The 17,297-nt window shown below is 38.3% G+C and overlaps 1 protein-coding gene across 1 annotated transcript; it reads left to right on the top strand.

The window, feature by feature from the left end:
* The first annotated feature begins 8,903 nt into the window (after window positions 1–8,903).
* Window positions 8,904–9,422, top strand: LOC143570901 (uncharacterized). Its single transcript, XM_077056423.1, has one exon. It carries the CDS (start codon window positions 8,904–8,906, stop codon window positions 9,420–9,422), a length of 519 nt encoding a protein of 172 aa, XP_076912538.1.
* Window positions 9,423–17,297: the final 7,875 nt, after the last annotated feature.

The following is a 17,297-nucleotide window of genomic DNA, read 5'->3' as shown; positions in this document are numbered from 1 at the left end:
TGTGTCTGAACCTAGGAACGTCGTTGACCTCTCCGACATTTACTCCGATAGAGAGGCGGGGGATATACCCTCCCCGAAATCGGTATTAGTGGAGACACCAGAGCAGCAGCTAGAAATGTCACAAGCTGCGCTCCATCAGCTTACTCACCCGCCCCCATCGGGTAACTTCACTCTCTCCCACATGAGTACTTCGGCGATAGGTACAAATAACGGATGGGTAGAAGCCGACGGGTCACCTCCACTTGTTATGATTAGCACACCCTTAGTTCCCCTACCCCCAATCAGCCAGTTCATATTGATTTCTATTGAGACTGGTGGCTCTTTCTAAAAAGCTGAGACCCCCGTGGCTGAGTTCACTGTGTCCGAGGAGCCATGGCAGCTATGGCTGCCGTGGAAGCCGCTAAATCAGCGGTACTTGCCTCCGCATCAACTAGTAGTCCATCTCCAGTGACCTCACAGCCTGTACTGGCCCTACCTATGTCTGCTCCACCTACTACTCCGGTCATTGCTACCCCTGCTCCACCACCACCAATCGCGAACCCTACTCCTGAACCGGTGACATCTAAACCGCTTAAGGTGTACACCCGAAGGGGTAAGCGACCTGCAACAGGTGGTGGTGGTCCTTTATCTTCTAGTGGACCCTCACCAAAGATGGAGATGACGCAGTGGGTGCAACGATGCTCTCCATTTGACCATCATATGAGCCACATTAAGGACAGACTGGCCACTCAGGACTCTGCTATCGATCACCTTCATGGTCTCATATCCCACTTGGAGATGATAGATGTTTTTGATATTCAGACATTCCCCGATATTCTGCAGAGTCTTAGGAGGGTCGAGGCCCACATGGCTCACATTAGAAGGGTATTGGGACCGTAGCTACCACCAAGTCTATGATGGGTGGTAAAGGGTATTAGTAGCTAAGGGGAATTGGTGCTGATGAAGATAGGATGTTAGTTTCTTTTGATGTTTGTTTGGTTATATCCTTGTATCTTTCATAGGCACTTTAGACCTATTTGTACTTGTGTTTGGGAAAATTTTAAGACAATTCGGGTACCGTTATATATCAGTATCAAATTTTGGGATGTTTAATGATATATTAAGAATTTTCCTTTATAAATGTGTACTATGTTATTTATTATGTTGGATTATTAATTGTGAAATTATTTGTGTTTAATCTAATATTTCTTTGTTTATTATTAAAAAGAAAATGCCACCAAGGACTAACTAAGGCACCGCCCAAGGTTCTGGTTTACCCACGACGCCCGAGGAATTAGCCTAGTTAATTGCACAACATGTTAACACGACTATGGAACAATAGAATGTTGACCAAAGTACTGACCGCAACCAAGGTCAAACCACGGGAAACGAAACCAGGAACGGTACCCCGACGGGTACTGTGACTGCTATGGGTAACCCCTCAGGTAGAAAAAGACTGAAATAACAATGTGATTGATTCTATTCAAACTGTGATTAGTAAATAATCAGTTATGATTATAATAACTATGCAACAGGGAGTCAATTACTTGGATGTACCTACAAAACATTCCAAGGGTGCGGTCCTAAAACTTTTACGAGAGTCGAGGGTCCTTTAGTTATTGTAAGATGGATTGAAAAGATGGAGTCCGTGATGAAGATTAGTAACCGTTCTCCATCAGAAAGAATCAAATACGGCGTTTGTTGTTTCCAAGATGAGGCCTTAGAATGGTGGAATTCTTTAATCCAGAATATTGGTGAAGAGGCGCCGTACGGTTTATCTTGGGAACAGATAAGGATATGTTGTTACAGGAATATTGTCCAAGAAACGAGCTTCAGAAGATTGAGTATGTTTTCTGGCATTTAACCATGGAGAGAGCTGACATTAATTCCTACACGTCACGATTTAATGCGCTCGCTAGACTAGTACATCATTTGGTTACCCCGGAATATGTTTGAACTGAGAGATACATTTGGGTTTGGCGCCTGAGATTAGAGGGATGGTGACTTCCTCTAACCCAATACTATTCAGTCCACACATGCTTTAGGAAAAACTCTCACTGACGATGCGGTTCGTAAGGGTATTTTGGTTAAAAAGGATGCCAGAAAGAAAACTACTAGAGATGGAGCGGAATGGGTAAAAAAGGTCATCGATGTCATAAATAACAAAAGGAAATGGATGGGTAACTCAGGAGGCCAATTTAAAAGTGGAAAGAATAAAGGATCAGGTCACTTGTTTGTTGCTAACTCTAGAAACCCTAACCAAACTCCTCGATGAAACACTTGCGGCGGAAGTCATTATGGTACTTGTAAAAGATGTGTCCGATGTAATCGATTTGGACACTTGGTCCGGGATTGTTGTGACCAACCATCAAATCAGGGTACAAATAAATGTTTTGAATGTGGATTTGAGGGACATTATAGGAAGGAATGTCCAAGGCTTAGGGGTCAAGCTCCTAAAGGGAAAGCATTTGAGATGAACGCAAAGAAGGCACGAATGAATCATCTGTGGTAACTGGTACGTTTCTGCTTAATAACCACTATTCATATGTTCTTTTCGACACTGGTGCTTATTTGAGTTTTGTCTCTAAACAATTCGAACCTTTACTCGACATTAAACCAAGTAAATTAGGAAATAAATATTGCATAGAATTAGCCAACGGGAAACTTATAGAAACCGGAGAAATCATTCATGGCTGTACTATTCAACTGGAAAATCGAAAATTCGAGATCGATCTTTTGCTAGTTGAATTAGGTAGTTTTGACATCGTTGTAGAAATGAACTGGTTATCTAGAAATCAGGCTGAAATTGTCAGTTTCGAGAAGTTAGTTCGTATACTCTTTCCTAACGGAGAAGTCTTATCAATCCATGGTGATAAAAGTAACGCAGATTTAAAGTTTGTCAACGTGATGAAAGCTCGGAAGATGTTACGAAAAGGATACCCCGCATTCTTAGCCAATGTCGTTGACACCAAAGCCAAGGAGCGTAAACTTGAAGACATTCCGGTGGTTCGAGATTTCCTAGAAGTATTTCCCGAAGATTTGCCTGGTTTACCTCCAGAAAGACAAATTGAGTTCTGGATAGATCTTGTTCAAGATGCTGCAACGGTAGCCATATCTCCGTACAGATTAGCACCGTCAAAAATGCAAAAACTGTCCAATCAACTTCAAGAATTACTGGATAAAGGCTTTATTAGCCCTAGATTTTCACCCTGGGGAGCTCCAGTTATGTTCGTCAAAAAGAAGGATGGATCATTCCGAATGTGTATCGATTACAGGTGCGACATTCGTCAAATTAGAATTGGTCTTTGTACTCGTTTTATTACCCGTTTGTAATCGGATCATATCATTTAATGAAACGTTGAATTATTAACTATGTTTTCGGTTCTATCTTTATTGTAATTACACGTGGCTCGTAACATATTCATTTAATGTAAAATATGTTTATTTTAGCAACTTTTGATCACCAAGTAATACACAAAGGACTTGTTTGAAAAAAATATTCAAACTCATCTCCTCTCCCTTTTCCCTCCCGTCACTGGCACCCCCCCCCCTCCAATTTTTTGATTGATTTAACCCATAAATTGCGGAATTTGATTTATTAATTGGAGCCTTATCATACACGCTCCTTCCTATTATAGTATAACGCGTAATTACGAACCATTTTTGTTAATTTAGGTCGCGGATGATTTTGAACGTGTTAGCCTATAAATACTTGATCAAAACTCAATTAAATTGCTACACACCCTCATCTCACTATCACAAAGCAAACCCCTAAGATAATTTCATCTAAAAAGCTATTCTGGGTCTCGTTTGATATCGTGTTTTTGGCCGAAACCCTAGTTCTTGTTCTCCTTAAATCCTTCATCATGTTAGGTAATCAATATATGGATTAGGTTCCGATTTAAGCCTTTGATAAAAACCCTCTGTCAATTTTAATCGAGAGAGTGTATATAATCTTCAATTGAGATCAATTGGATTTAGGGTTTATAATGTATTTGGGGAAATCATAAGTACAATATACATATTTTCTTTCTTGTGTTCTAACCAATTAGACACTGGCTCAGATTGCCAGTGCATGTTTAATAAAACCCTTAACCGGCTTGGGGCGAGGGTTCGAATCCCCCAGGCCCGGTTTTTGCTGATTTTTTTGTTTTATTTACTTTCTTTAATAAATCCTATATTATATTAAATCTAATATTGTATCACACTCGTTTAACCAAACCATACCTTTAAAATAGAGTTTATGTAACGTTTTCGTGTATGTATATATATATATATATAATTTGGAATTTATATTTTAATTGTTAAACTTATAGTTTTCGTCCAATATTCCATTACGATTTATCAAAATAACTAAACTAATAAAAGTTTTAATTACATTTTTATGAAAACCCATTTTAATTATACTTAACAAACTAACAATCCCCAAATCTATTATAAACCTAATTTTGTTTTTTATTCATGTTTGGTTCGTTCTTTTCGCTTCAGGTATTTATGTTGTTTGAACTTTAATAACTAGGACAAATTATCGGGACTTCTCGCGGAACCATCTAGTTGCTTTAATCATTACCATCTCCTCGTTACCGTATTTATTATTCCAAGTGAGTTCTTCATAACCCCATTTTAACGCTTTTAATATTTTTGGGGTGTAGCATGTCAGAAGTTTTATCTCATTAGTTATGTGCTTATTTATAAGCCGATTCACAATTAGCGTACATATTAATATTATTCTTGCATTTTGTTTATGATTATACGTGAACTTTCTTGCAACGTGTATACTATTCTTATGATGGAAGTTAAGGCCCCGTTACCGGTAGCCCTACTTTAGTGTTGGATTTACTCATAAACGCGGTTCTAAATATCAGAGTTAATAAAAACTTTCGCGGAATAATATAAAAGTCAACCATCATTACAACGTCCATAACGTGTCTTTCAAAAACATAACATAAAACATAGCATTTCAAACATCACGACAATCTCCAGATGCTAGCCTCTTCGGATCCTGCCATGTGTCTTCCTCAAGCCAACTGCCTCAGTCGATTAGCCTGCGTGCATACTAAAGGTCAGCTACGCTGAGTGAGTTCTAGTTAATCATACAACATACAATAAATTTACATACTAGCATATGCACCCGGAGGTACATACCTTCATATCTTCTTACACACTTACTTACATACGTACCTTCATTCTTTCTTTCGTACTTACTTACATACTATCATTTAATTATTACTCTCAACGAACGGGGGGTCCGGGGGAAGCGCCCCTGGCAACGGGGTTCTAGGGGCGGTAGCCCCTAGTGGGGCCTAAGGGGCATAGCCCCTGGCTGGGGTTAAGCTGCCAGGTCAGCTTGGAAAAATTTTATTTTCATTAACTGCTTAACACATTTTCCATTAGAATTTTGGATCATTAGTTAATCTACTAACTCAAAAGTTCAAGGGCTTCTTGGTAATTAAATCATTCCTTTTCTAAGTCCAGGGACCATTTCTGCCATTCTTGTTAACTTAGTTCGTTACCCAGTTATCTGATTCGTTCTTCAGTTCTTTAATGAATTAGTGTTCTATAACGAATGGAGTTCTGATTCTTTATATCATAACGAATCACCACTTATGGACCATCTTAACGAATTGACTTTAGCGAAGTGGTCTTTCATAGCAAACTGAAAATCACAGCGAATTGCTCAACCAGTTCGCTATTCTTCCTTAGCGAACTGACCTAACGAACAAGGGTTCTTCCGTAACGAACCACATAACGAATTGAAGCTTATTCGTTATCCTCCCGTAACGAATTAGGGTTAGGTTTTGTCATAGAATGTCAGAAACATTCTCTGACATCCTTAAATACCCAGCCGCCTTTCCGGCGCCGCCGTGCCGGAAAACCGAGCGGTGGCCGGGAAAAACGTGTTTCAGCACCGTTTTTCGTCCCGTTCGATCCAGATCTGAGCTAGGGTGACCCCTAAGCTCATCCTAGGTTCGGTTTATACCCGATTCCACCCGGATCTCGTGACTTAAACGTTTTAACGGTGTCGGCTCGTCGTTTCGTGACTATATCTAACGGGTTTAAGCTCATACAATAAAATACTATCATACCTTGGGTCGGGATCGGTTTCCTTGGTGATTTCGGCTAGAGAGAGACTAGAGAGAGAGAGATTAAGTGTGTGTTTTTTTGGTGTATGGAGTATGTGTAAAATGAATTAAATGGGTGATTAATGGTTTATATAATTATTGATCATGGGCTTAAGCCCATGGTCTTTCCTTATTTCTTCCATAACCCAAATCCATAACCCATATCCATTTACCCAACACTAGCCCGAATCATAACAACTCATATTTCGTTTATTAACTGAAATCAGAAAACGGGATATTACATTACGCAAACGCATAACATAGTGGGAGGGTCCGACGGGATGTGCCTACGCCGTCTAACATTTTGACTTTTGTTGTTCGTAAGATGGTTCTCATTTCCCCTATTACAACGGCCTCGGCTAAAGGAACGGGAGGAAGGCATTAATTGATTTCATTTACTTTACGCTTGAATATTTATTACATTACGAATGTTGAATCGTGCATTTTATATATATGTATACTCATAAACTTATGAAAACTCACCAACTTAATTGTTGACAAATATATTATTTTCAACGTACTACAGGTTGAATCGATGGCATGCTAAGTATGAAAATCATTAGTATACCTTAGGATATTTGAATTAAGAACTTATTTATTGTTTTGATGAAGTGTTTCTTTATATTTTTAATTATGAATAATTGTGTACTTGTTACGTTACGAAATGAAATGATATAATTATTGCCGCTTTAATTATGTTACGAGCAATGAGTGATCTGTACGTTACACCCGGGCATATTCCGCTTAAAGTCGGCGTGTTACAGATTGGTATCAGAGCCGTAACTATAAGATAGGTTGTTAGAAATATCGGCCTAGTATAGTTATAGTTTATTTAAGGGCCCCGAATTTGCATGTATACCCTATGTGCTATGTGCCCGCACTTTTATTAAAAGTTCATTCATAGGCTCGAATTTATTATGTTTTATAACGTCACATGTACACATATTCACACACAAACTCCAAAGCTTATGCCTAAATAATTTATTTTATTTTATTTTTCATTTATTTTTTTCCTTTCTTTTTGTTTTTGCTTTACGATTTCAAAAAGAAATACAAAAAAGAAAAACGATTTTCAATCCTCTTAAAGATGGTTCTGCGTGACGGGTATGTCGTAACTGGAAGGGTGGCACACTTGTTTTTCAAACCCTTGACACCAAGGTTTTTAAACTTAAGGATAAGCAATGCACATAAATCCCAATCAGACGCGGGACCCGGTTGCTTACCTGGAGGGTTCGAAAAGGGTGCTGGAACTTATTAGGCCAAATCATACCACACCAAACGTCATATGAACCATAACTTTAAGTTGTCAAACGTGGCCATTTTTCTTTGTGAATAGAGAATGGTTGCACTCCTGCTCTTAAATTACATACAAGTTATGATGTTAAATGAATATCCAAATTTCAATATAATTTTCATGTGATTTTAGTATTGTCAAATTTTTTTCCTCTTATTTTTGGTTTAAGTATTCCACTTCTCTAAATCATCACTCGATAACTCACGCGCGTAGTACTCTCTTTTCAGCATGTCTTCTCGTTTCCCTCGTCGTCTCGCAAGAAACTCCAGCTGCAAGATGACAGCCCAGATCACTAAGCAATTGGCTGTTGTGCTTACGGAAATGGTGGCTAAAATGCACCAAACCATTGCTTCCAATTCGAACTCAGCCACTTCGGGTTTGAACTCCAACTCTTGTCGATACATGATCTTCACCGATACGAATCCTCTTAAGTTTGATGGCTCTGAAGGTGACACTGCCCTACTGGAATGGTACCAAAGCATGGAGAGTACTTTCCTCTATGTCGAATGTCCCGAGGACAAGAAGACACGCTTTTCTTCAAGTGTCTTAGGAAAAAGAGCCCTAACTTGGTGGGTGCAAGAAAAATCCACTCATGGTGCTGAAGTAGCCATGGCCTTGCCATGGAAGGAACTTAAGGCGATCATGACCGAAGAGTTTTGTCCACCTAATGAACTTAAGAATCTTGAGGTGGAATTTTGGAATCTTAAGCAAGAGTGTGGTGATAGCGTTACTTACACTGCTCGCTTCAACGAGCTTAGCATCTTGGTGCCACATCTTGTCACTCCTCTCTCTCATGGGATTAGAAAGTATATCCGGGGCTTACCAAGACAAATCCAAGACTCGGTTCAAAGTAGCGCTCCCAAAACTCTTCGCGAGGCGGTTGTCCTTGCTGCATCCTTGTTTAACAATGACGTTAAGGCGGGAACCCTCAAAGGCAGCAAGAAGACTGTTGAGAAAACCGAGGCCGAACCTTCCAAAGAGGTCAAGGCCGAAGCCACACCCAAACCAAAGCGAAAAAACAACAACAACCATCCCAAGAAACGAAAGAAAAACTATGCCTTAACCCAACAAAACCCACCTCAACCTCAATACCAACAAACCCAAACCCAAAACCTTCAAGCTCCACCCCCAAAGAAACCTTACCACGGACCTCACCCGTTTAGCTAAATTTGCCAACGAAACCATCAACTCGGCATCCCTTGCCGACAATGCACCCATTGTGGCCGTTTTGGACACCTGCTAAGCGCATGTTCGAACTCATGCGCACCCAACCAACCCTCACCAAACCACCCCGTACTCCCCACGATTTCAAACAAAAGCATGTTTTAACTCAAGCTCAACCCATTACTCAAGCCTACCCCACCTCTCGAGCGTATTTCAATTGTGGAGATCCTAGTCATTTCCGCAACGCGTGTCCCCGAATCGCATATCAAGTCCAAATGGCTGCTCCGCCTGTTTACCCTGTTCAAGCCTATCAAGTTCAGGCCTTTCAACAAGTTTTGTAACTTATGGCCAACCAAGTTATTCAACCAGTTCGAGCCGATCAAGCCTTGACTTCTCAAGCTACACAAGTCGTCCCCAATGCTCGCGGGAGGGCATTCTTGGTCAATGCAAATCAAGCCCAGCGTAACAATGATGTGGTGAACGGTACGTTCTTGGTTTATAACGTGTATGTATCCATTTTATTCAATACCGGTGCATATATGAGTTTTGTGTGTTTTGATTTTGAGCCTATGCTTTCGTCTTCTCGTTCTAAACTCGAAAGGTCCTTTACGGTTGAAGTCGCGAATGGTAAACCTATCTTGATTGACTCGGTTATTCATGGTTGTACTCTAGATCTCAACGACTATGATCTTTCTATCGACCTTATTCCTATGAAACTCGAAAGTTTTGATATCATTGTAGGCATGGATTGGTTAGCTCAACACCATGCCGAAGTCGTGTGCTTTGAGAATTATATTCGAATTCCACTAGACTACGATCGGATTTTGCATATTTTCGGCGAAAAGCCTTCCAGGGGGCTTTAACTTATGTCATGTACTCAAGCCCAAAAATACTTACGTAAAAAGTATGTGGCTTTTCTTGCCAACGTCTTAGAAAAGAAACAAGTAAAGAAGACAATAAAAGACATTCTGGTAATTCGTGATTTTTCCGAAGTTTTCCCTGAAGATGTTTCTGGTTAACATCCGACTCGTGAAGTGGAGTTTCGTATTGATCTTGTGCCTGGTGCGAACCCCGTCTCCAAAGCTCCTTATCGTCTCGCACCTTCGGAAATGCAAGAGCTAGCGAGTCAACGCCAAGAACTCTCTAGCAAAGGTTTCATCCGCCCAAGTTTTTCGCCTTGGGACGCACCTGTTCTTTCGTTAAAAATAAGGATGGTTCCTTTCGAATGTGTATCGGTTATCGTGAACTCAATCAACTCACGATTAAGAACCGTTACCCTTTGCCTAGAATTGATGACCTTTTCGATCAACTTCAAGGCGTATCTTGCTTTTCAAAAACCGATCTTCGTTATGGTTATCACCAATTGCGCGTTCATGAGGATGATATACCCAAAACCGCGTTCCGAACTCGTTACGGTCATTACGAATTTATGGTCATACCTTTTGGCTTGACCAATGCACCTGCGGTGTTTATGGACCTCATGAACCGCGTATGCAAGCCTTATCTTGATAAGTTCGTGATCATGTTTATCGAAGACATTTTCATTTACTCGAAATCTAAAGTTGAGCATGAAAAGCATTTTCATGATATCCTCTTGTTGAAGAAATAACAACTTTTTGTCAAGTTTTCCAAATGTGAGTTTTGGTTAAACGAAGTCCAATTCCTTGGCCATATCTTTAACGAAAAAGACATTCATGTTGATCCCGTTAAAATCGAAGCCGTTAAAAATTGGAAGACCCCAACATCACCTACGGAAGTTCGATCGTTTCTAGGTCTCGCTGGTTATTACCGTCGTTTCCTTTTGAACTTTTGCAAGATCGCTTTACCCCTCACCGCCTTAACTCATAAGGGTAAACCATATGAGTGGGGAGGCTAAGCAAGATGAAGCTTTTCAAACCTTGAAGCGTATGCTTTGCAACGCTCCTGTCCTAGCCCTTCCAGAAGGAACGAGGATTTTGTTGTCTATTGTGATGCCTCGAATCAAGGTCTCGGTTGCGTTCTCATGCAATTAGGTAAGGCGCCTATGCGTCACGAAAACTTAAGGTTCATAAAAAGAATTATACGACACATGACCTTGAGCTCGGTGTTGTTGTATTCGCGTTGAAAATTTGGAGACACTATTTGTATGAAAGGAAATGTGTGGTATTCACCGACCACAAGAGCCTCCAACATATTTTTGACCAAAAATATTTAAACATGAGGCAACGACGATGGGCCGAACTCCTTAATGACTACGATTGCAAAATACGTTATCATCCCGGTAAAGCAAACGTAGTAGCTGATGCCCTTTGTCGCAAAACCCATGTCAAAAGCATTATTCTACTAAGTGTTGTTATCCAGACCGATCTTCAGCTACGTATCTTTGAGGCCCAACACATCTCCGTCACTAAAGGCAATTTGTACAAAGAGATGTCGTGTGGTGCTGAACACCAACTCGAAACCAAGCATGATGGTTTGCTCTATTTTCATAACCGCCTTTGGGTCCCAGGTCGTGACAATCTTCACACGTTCATAATGGATGAAGCTCACAAGTCACGATATTCTATCCACCCCGGTGCGGATATAATGTATTTCGACCTTCGATCTACTTTCTGGTGGCCCGGCATGAAGAAATATATCGCTACCTATGTCGGAAAATGTTTAACATGTGCTAAGGTAAAAGCCGAGCACCAAAAATCTGGTGGTTTGCTCGTGAAACCTTTTATTTCAGTCAGGAAGTGGGAGAACATTACGATGGACTTTGTCACAAAACTTCCCACCACCAAGAGGCAACATGATAGTAGTTGGGTAATCGTCGATCGATTCACCAAATCAACCCATTTCATTCCCATTCGGGAAAAGCTTTCGATCGATTAGCTCGCTCAAATCTATGTCAACGAGATTGTTTGTCGCCATGGTATACCGTTGAGTATTATATTTGACTGTGATGGTCGTTTCGTGTCTCATTTTTGGAATTCGCTTCAAACCGCTTTGGGAACCCGTCTAGATCTTAGAACCGTTTATCATCCTCAAACTGATGGTCAGTCTGAAAGAACCATTCAAATCCTTGAGGTAATGCTAAGAACTTGTGTGCTTGATTTTGGTAGTAATTGAGATACTCATCTTTCGTTGGTTACTGCTACGAGTCGTCAAAATCGCTCAAATACGTAATAATCTGCTTACTGCTACGAGTCGTCAAAAGTATTACACTGATAAGCGACGACGACCCTTGGAATTCGAATTCGGCGACCTTTCCCTCCTCAAGGTTTCACCTTGGAAAGGAGTAGTCTGTTTCGGTATGAAAGGTAAACTAGCTCCCCGTTTTGTTGGTCATTCAAAATCCTTGAACGAATCAGAGATGTTGCTTATCGCCTCGAGCTCCCGCAAGAGCTTCAAGGCATCCATCTTGTGTTTCATGTTTCGAACGTTCAAAAGTGTTTAGCCGATGAGAACCTTCATATTCTACTCAACGAGGTACGTATCGATAAGACAATGCACTTTGTTGAGAGATCGATGGAAATAGTGGATCGAATGGACAAGAAAACCAAACATAGCCGAATCCTTTGGTGAAGGTTCGTTGGGAATCTAAGCGCGATGTGGAAGTCAATTCAGAGCGTGAAGACCAAATGAAGTCTAAGTATCCGCATCTTTTTGCCACGGATGTTAATTCCTAATTTCGGGATGAAATTTTCTAAAAGTTGGGAATGTTGTGACATTCGTCAAATTCGAATTGGTTTTTGTACTCGTTTTATTACCCGCTTGTAATCGGATCATATCATTTAATTAAAAGTTGAGCTATTAACTATGTTTTCGATTCTATCTTTATTGTAATTACACGTGGCTCTTAACCTATTCGTGATGTGCAGCAAAATACATAGTTTTTTACCCCATTGTTGCGATTGTTTTACATTTAACCTTTAACGAATATCCATTAATTTATGCATAAAGTTACATATTGTTGAATGATGTAGGTACCATGGTTGAAGATAGCGAAAAAACGAGTTTACAGAAGAAAAAATCAGCTCAAATGGGATTCGGATGAAGCCGGTATGCGCGTTTGAAGATAAGCGAGTCAGAAAATGAAGAAACGAGCACCAAGGACCTGGCCGCGCTACGCGACCAAGTCATGCATCCATGCCCGTGCTATGCGACGTCCCACATGTTCCAAAGGCTGCCAAGAATGCTCAGGAATCTGCTATCCCGTCTATTTTGTCTTCTAGTGGGCCTTGTGGGCTTGTTTTGGACCTAGTTTGGCTTGTTTATCAAGTTTAATGATATATCTAAGAACCCTAAACCCTATGAACGAGATATACTTCATTCCAGCCATCTCACATCAGTTCTATATGAAATACCAAGAAGGAGGAGCTTCCGGATCGGAGTTTCGTCAACCGGTTATCGATTTTGCTTGTTTTAACGTTTGTGAGTTCGTTTGTGAGTTTTAGACTTCGAAACTAGTTCCAATCAGTTTGTAATGGATACTTTGAGCTTAATTATGATGATTGTATTCTTTCATTCATTATGGTTGGCTAAACTTGTTTGAATCGCCTAGGTTTGATGTTTAACGGATTAAATTAACTAGTTTATGGTGCTTAACAAGCGGTTGATTATTTTTCTATTGTAAGTTCATATTTTGTGATATTATTCTGTGTACCTACTACCATAGATGTATCTCAGGTTGCATGTGTCCCGTGTGGTTGATTATTGCATGAATTAGTTTCGTGTAGGCGTTAATTGCATGTTTTGGTTAATACTTTGTGTGTTGATTGATTGTGGTAGGCATACCATTAGGGTTTGTGTTTCTTGGATCATTAAAGTCAGTAGGTTCACCACCTTTGTGTTGGACCAAAACCTTAGGTGTCGGCTTATCTAGTTGGTTTAGTTGATTTGGTTTGTCGTTGCGAGACCACATGCGATTTTCCTGCTGTTGACTAGGTTAGTTTGTAAGTTAAGTTATTTTGTTTTTAGTATTGAATTACCCCTCTTCTACTAGACTTGTAATTATCTCGAGCCTTAGTGATATCTGTGATTTAGACATGGACCAAGTGATGAGTCATTAGGGTACGTAGATAAACAACCACGAATTAAAAGCTATCTAGATGTTGTTAGAGTTTTCTGGTAAAACTGACCGTAGGGATCCAGTTTCCTTGACCTTACCTATGTTAGCTCATCTTTAGAACCCTGGTTTCAACCACAAGTTAGCACCCATGTCATCTTATAGCCGTTAATTCATCCTACCTAGGTAATTCGTTTTCTTATTATCATTAGTTCCGTTAAGTTTCACCATTAGTTAAGTTAAGTTAGTTAAGTTTAGTTAGTTTAACTAATTAAGATAAATAAATACATTATTTAGGCAGGACTTAGATTTGGGTTAATTATCTTAGCCTTTCTCGCGTGTCTTTATGTTCGACATCCATACTTCCATTAGACTGTGCTGCTACGCGATCGGTACAGTCGCCGTTTGTGTGAATCTTAGTTAGGATTGTTTGGTTTTATAAATTTAAGACTTAGTGTTGAATTGCGAGAATTAGTTACTAATATTTATATATAGCTTTTCGCACATCAATTCGTTTAATGTAAAAAATGTGTATTTTAGCAACTTTTGATCACCAAGTAATACCTAAAGGACTTGTTTGCAAAAAATATTCAAACTCATCTCCTCTCCCTTTTCCCTCCCGTCACCGACAGCAACCCCCCTTCCAATTTTTTTGATTGATTTAACCCATAAATTGCGGAATTTGATTTATTAGTTGGAGCCTTATCATACATGCTCCTTCCTATTATAGTATAACACGTAATTTACAGCTAGAACGAATCAATTACGAACCATTTTCATTAATTTACGTCGCGGATGATTATGAACGTGTTAGCCTATAAATACTTGATCAAAACTCAATTAAATTGCTACACACCCTCATCTCACTATCACGAAGCAAACCCCTAAGATAATTGCATCTAAAAAGCTGTTCCGGGACTCGTTTAATATCGCGTTTTTGGCCGAAACCCTAGTTCTTGTTCGCATTCAATCCTTCATCATATTAGGTAATCAATATATGGATTAGGTTCGGATTTAAGTGTTTGATAAAACCCCTCTGTCAATTTTAATCGACAGAGGGTATATAATCTTCAATTGAGATCAATTGGATTTAGGGTTTATAATGTATTTGGGGAAATCAGAACTACAATATACATATTTTCCTTCTTGTGTTCTAACCAGATTGGACACTGGCTCAGATGGCCAGTGCACGTTTAATAAAACCCTGAACCGGCCTGGGTCGCGGGTTCGAATCTCCCAGGCCCAGTTTTTGCTGATTTTTTTTGGTTTTATATACTTTCTTTAATAAATCCTATATTATATTAAAACTAATATTGTATCACACTCGTTTAACCAAACCGAACCTTTAAAATAGAGTTTATGTAACATTTTGGTATATATATATATATATATATATATATATATATATATATATATATATATATAATTTGGAATTTATATTTTAATGGTTAAACTTATAGTTTTCGTCCAATATTCCATTACGATTTATCAAAATAACTAAACTAATAAAAGTTTCAATTACATTTTTCTGAAAACCCGTTTTAATTATACGCAAAAAACTAACGATCCCCAAATCTATTATAAATCTATTTTTGTTTTTTATTCATGTTTAAATTGTTCTTTTCGCTTAAGGTATTTATGGTGTTTATACTTTAATAACTAGGACAAATTAACGGGACTTCTCGTGGAACCATCTAGTTGCCTTATCATTACCATCTCCTCGTTACCATATTTCTTATTCCAAGTGAGTTCTTCATAACCCTATTTTAACGCTTTTAATATTTTTGGGGTGTAGCATGTCACAAGTTTTATCTCGTTAGTTATGCGCTTATCTATAAAATGATTCACAATTACCGTACATGTTAATATTATTCTTGAATATTGTTTATGATTATACGTGAACTTGCTTGAAACGTGTTTACTATTCTTATGGTGGAAGTTACGCAAACGCATACACATAGTGGGAGGGTCTGACGGACGTACCTACGCCGTCTAACGTTACGACTTCGGTTATTCGTAAGGTGATTCTCATTTCCCCTATTACTACGGCATCGGCTAAAGGAACAGGAGGACAAAATTAATTGATTTCATTTACTTTACGCTTAAATATATATTACATTACGAATGTTGAATCATGCATTTTATATATATGTATACTCAGAAACTTATGAAAACTCACCAACTTAATTGTTGACAAATGTATTATTTTCAACGTGCTACAGGTTGAATATATGGCATACTAAGGATGAAGATCATTAGTATACCTTAGTATATTTGAATAAAGAACTTATTTATTGTTTTGATGAAGTGTTTCTTTATATTTTTAATTATGAATAATTGTGTACTTGTTACGTTACGAAATGAAATGATATAAGTATTGCCGCTTGAATAGTGTTACGAGCTATGAGTGATCTGTACGTTACACCCGGGCGTATACCCCTTAAAGCCGGGGTGTTACAATAGGGAACTCGGGTTTTCGAATTTATATTTTTACCCGACTCGGTTTGATGTTCGAGTTATTTTATTAAATAAAAATATTGCGTTTATCGAGGAGATTAATTATTAATATGTTATTGTTATACCTTTCTTGTTTTGCACTTTTAATCCAAAATATAAAGTTTAATCCTCTTTTGTACCCATCCTCAAACATCAAGGACTAAATGGAAAGTTTTGTTCTAACCCATTTCACAAACTGGGTAACCCAAGACCCGGATCCAAGTTCATACCCAAATTCAAACCCGGTTATCAAAATTGGTTATCTTGGATAACAATTCTCGTAATAAACTTGGTAAATGAATCAACTAATATTTTGTTATTGTTATTTTTGGCTTAACCGACACTCTTAACATGTTAATTAGATCAATTTTGATTCATTTTTCCTTAATAACCAAACCGACAATCGTTTAATCTTGATGGATAAGAAAAAAGACGAGATAATTCAATTAATAATATAGATATGATCCTCTAACCCTAGTCATTCATAACCCTATAAATAAGTTCATTTGTTTTGCCATTTACTTGCTCATTCATCCTTCATTTTGGCCGGCAACTGTCATGGTCAATTAGCCGTCTCTGTTCATCCTTTGAGGTAATTATTTGGTCTATCATGATCACAATACTGATATAAACAAAAGCCCTATCATCTATTACAACAACATCAATCGGATTAACCCATTGATGTTGTTAGGGTTTGACTATGAATTCTGTTTTGGCCGCTACTGGTTAAAGCTAATGGTTTCTAAGTTATAACGCACGTCGCTGGTAGCCCAGCTGGTTAATTCATTGGTTACGGAATGACAAGTCGCGGGTTCGAGTTCCTGCCACCCTGTTTATGTTATTTTTGGTATTCTTTACTTTTAAAACCATTTTATTAAATAGTAACTATAATAATAACTAAATAAATTATCTTCTTATAAAACCGATTATGATTTTATGTTTTCCCCGCATTAAAAATTCGTTCATGTATATATGTATATGTATATATAGATATACATATATGTATAGATATGTATAAATAATATCACGTAATTAATATCTTGGATTTATAGATTTATTATATATTAAAAAGGTGAATTTTTATACTTATATATTTTAACGAATTAATTAATTATAAAGGAATATTTACTTTAACACAAATAATTTTATATAATAAAATATAATATTAAGTGTGATTAAAAAGGATTTATAAACTAATAATATACTTTAA

This window comes from Bidens hawaiensis, unplaced genomic scaffold, assembly GCF_021521415.1.
Source record: "Bidens hawaiensis isolate Kalapana, Puna unplaced genomic scaffold, B.hawaiensis_p1.1 tig00025172_1, whole genome shotgun sequence".
In the NCBI taxonomy this organism is placed as follows: Eukaryota; Viridiplantae; Streptophyta; class Magnoliopsida; order Asterales; family Asteraceae; genus Bidens; species Bidens hawaiensis.
This window is presented reverse-complemented; position numbering and strand designations above follow the sequence as displayed.

What these genes read in the sequence shown, in the direction of transcription:
- LOC143570901 (XM_077056423.1), top strand. Translation starts at nt 8,904, where the DNA reads ATGGCCAACCAAGTTATTCAACCAGTTCGAGCCGATCAAGCCTTGACT.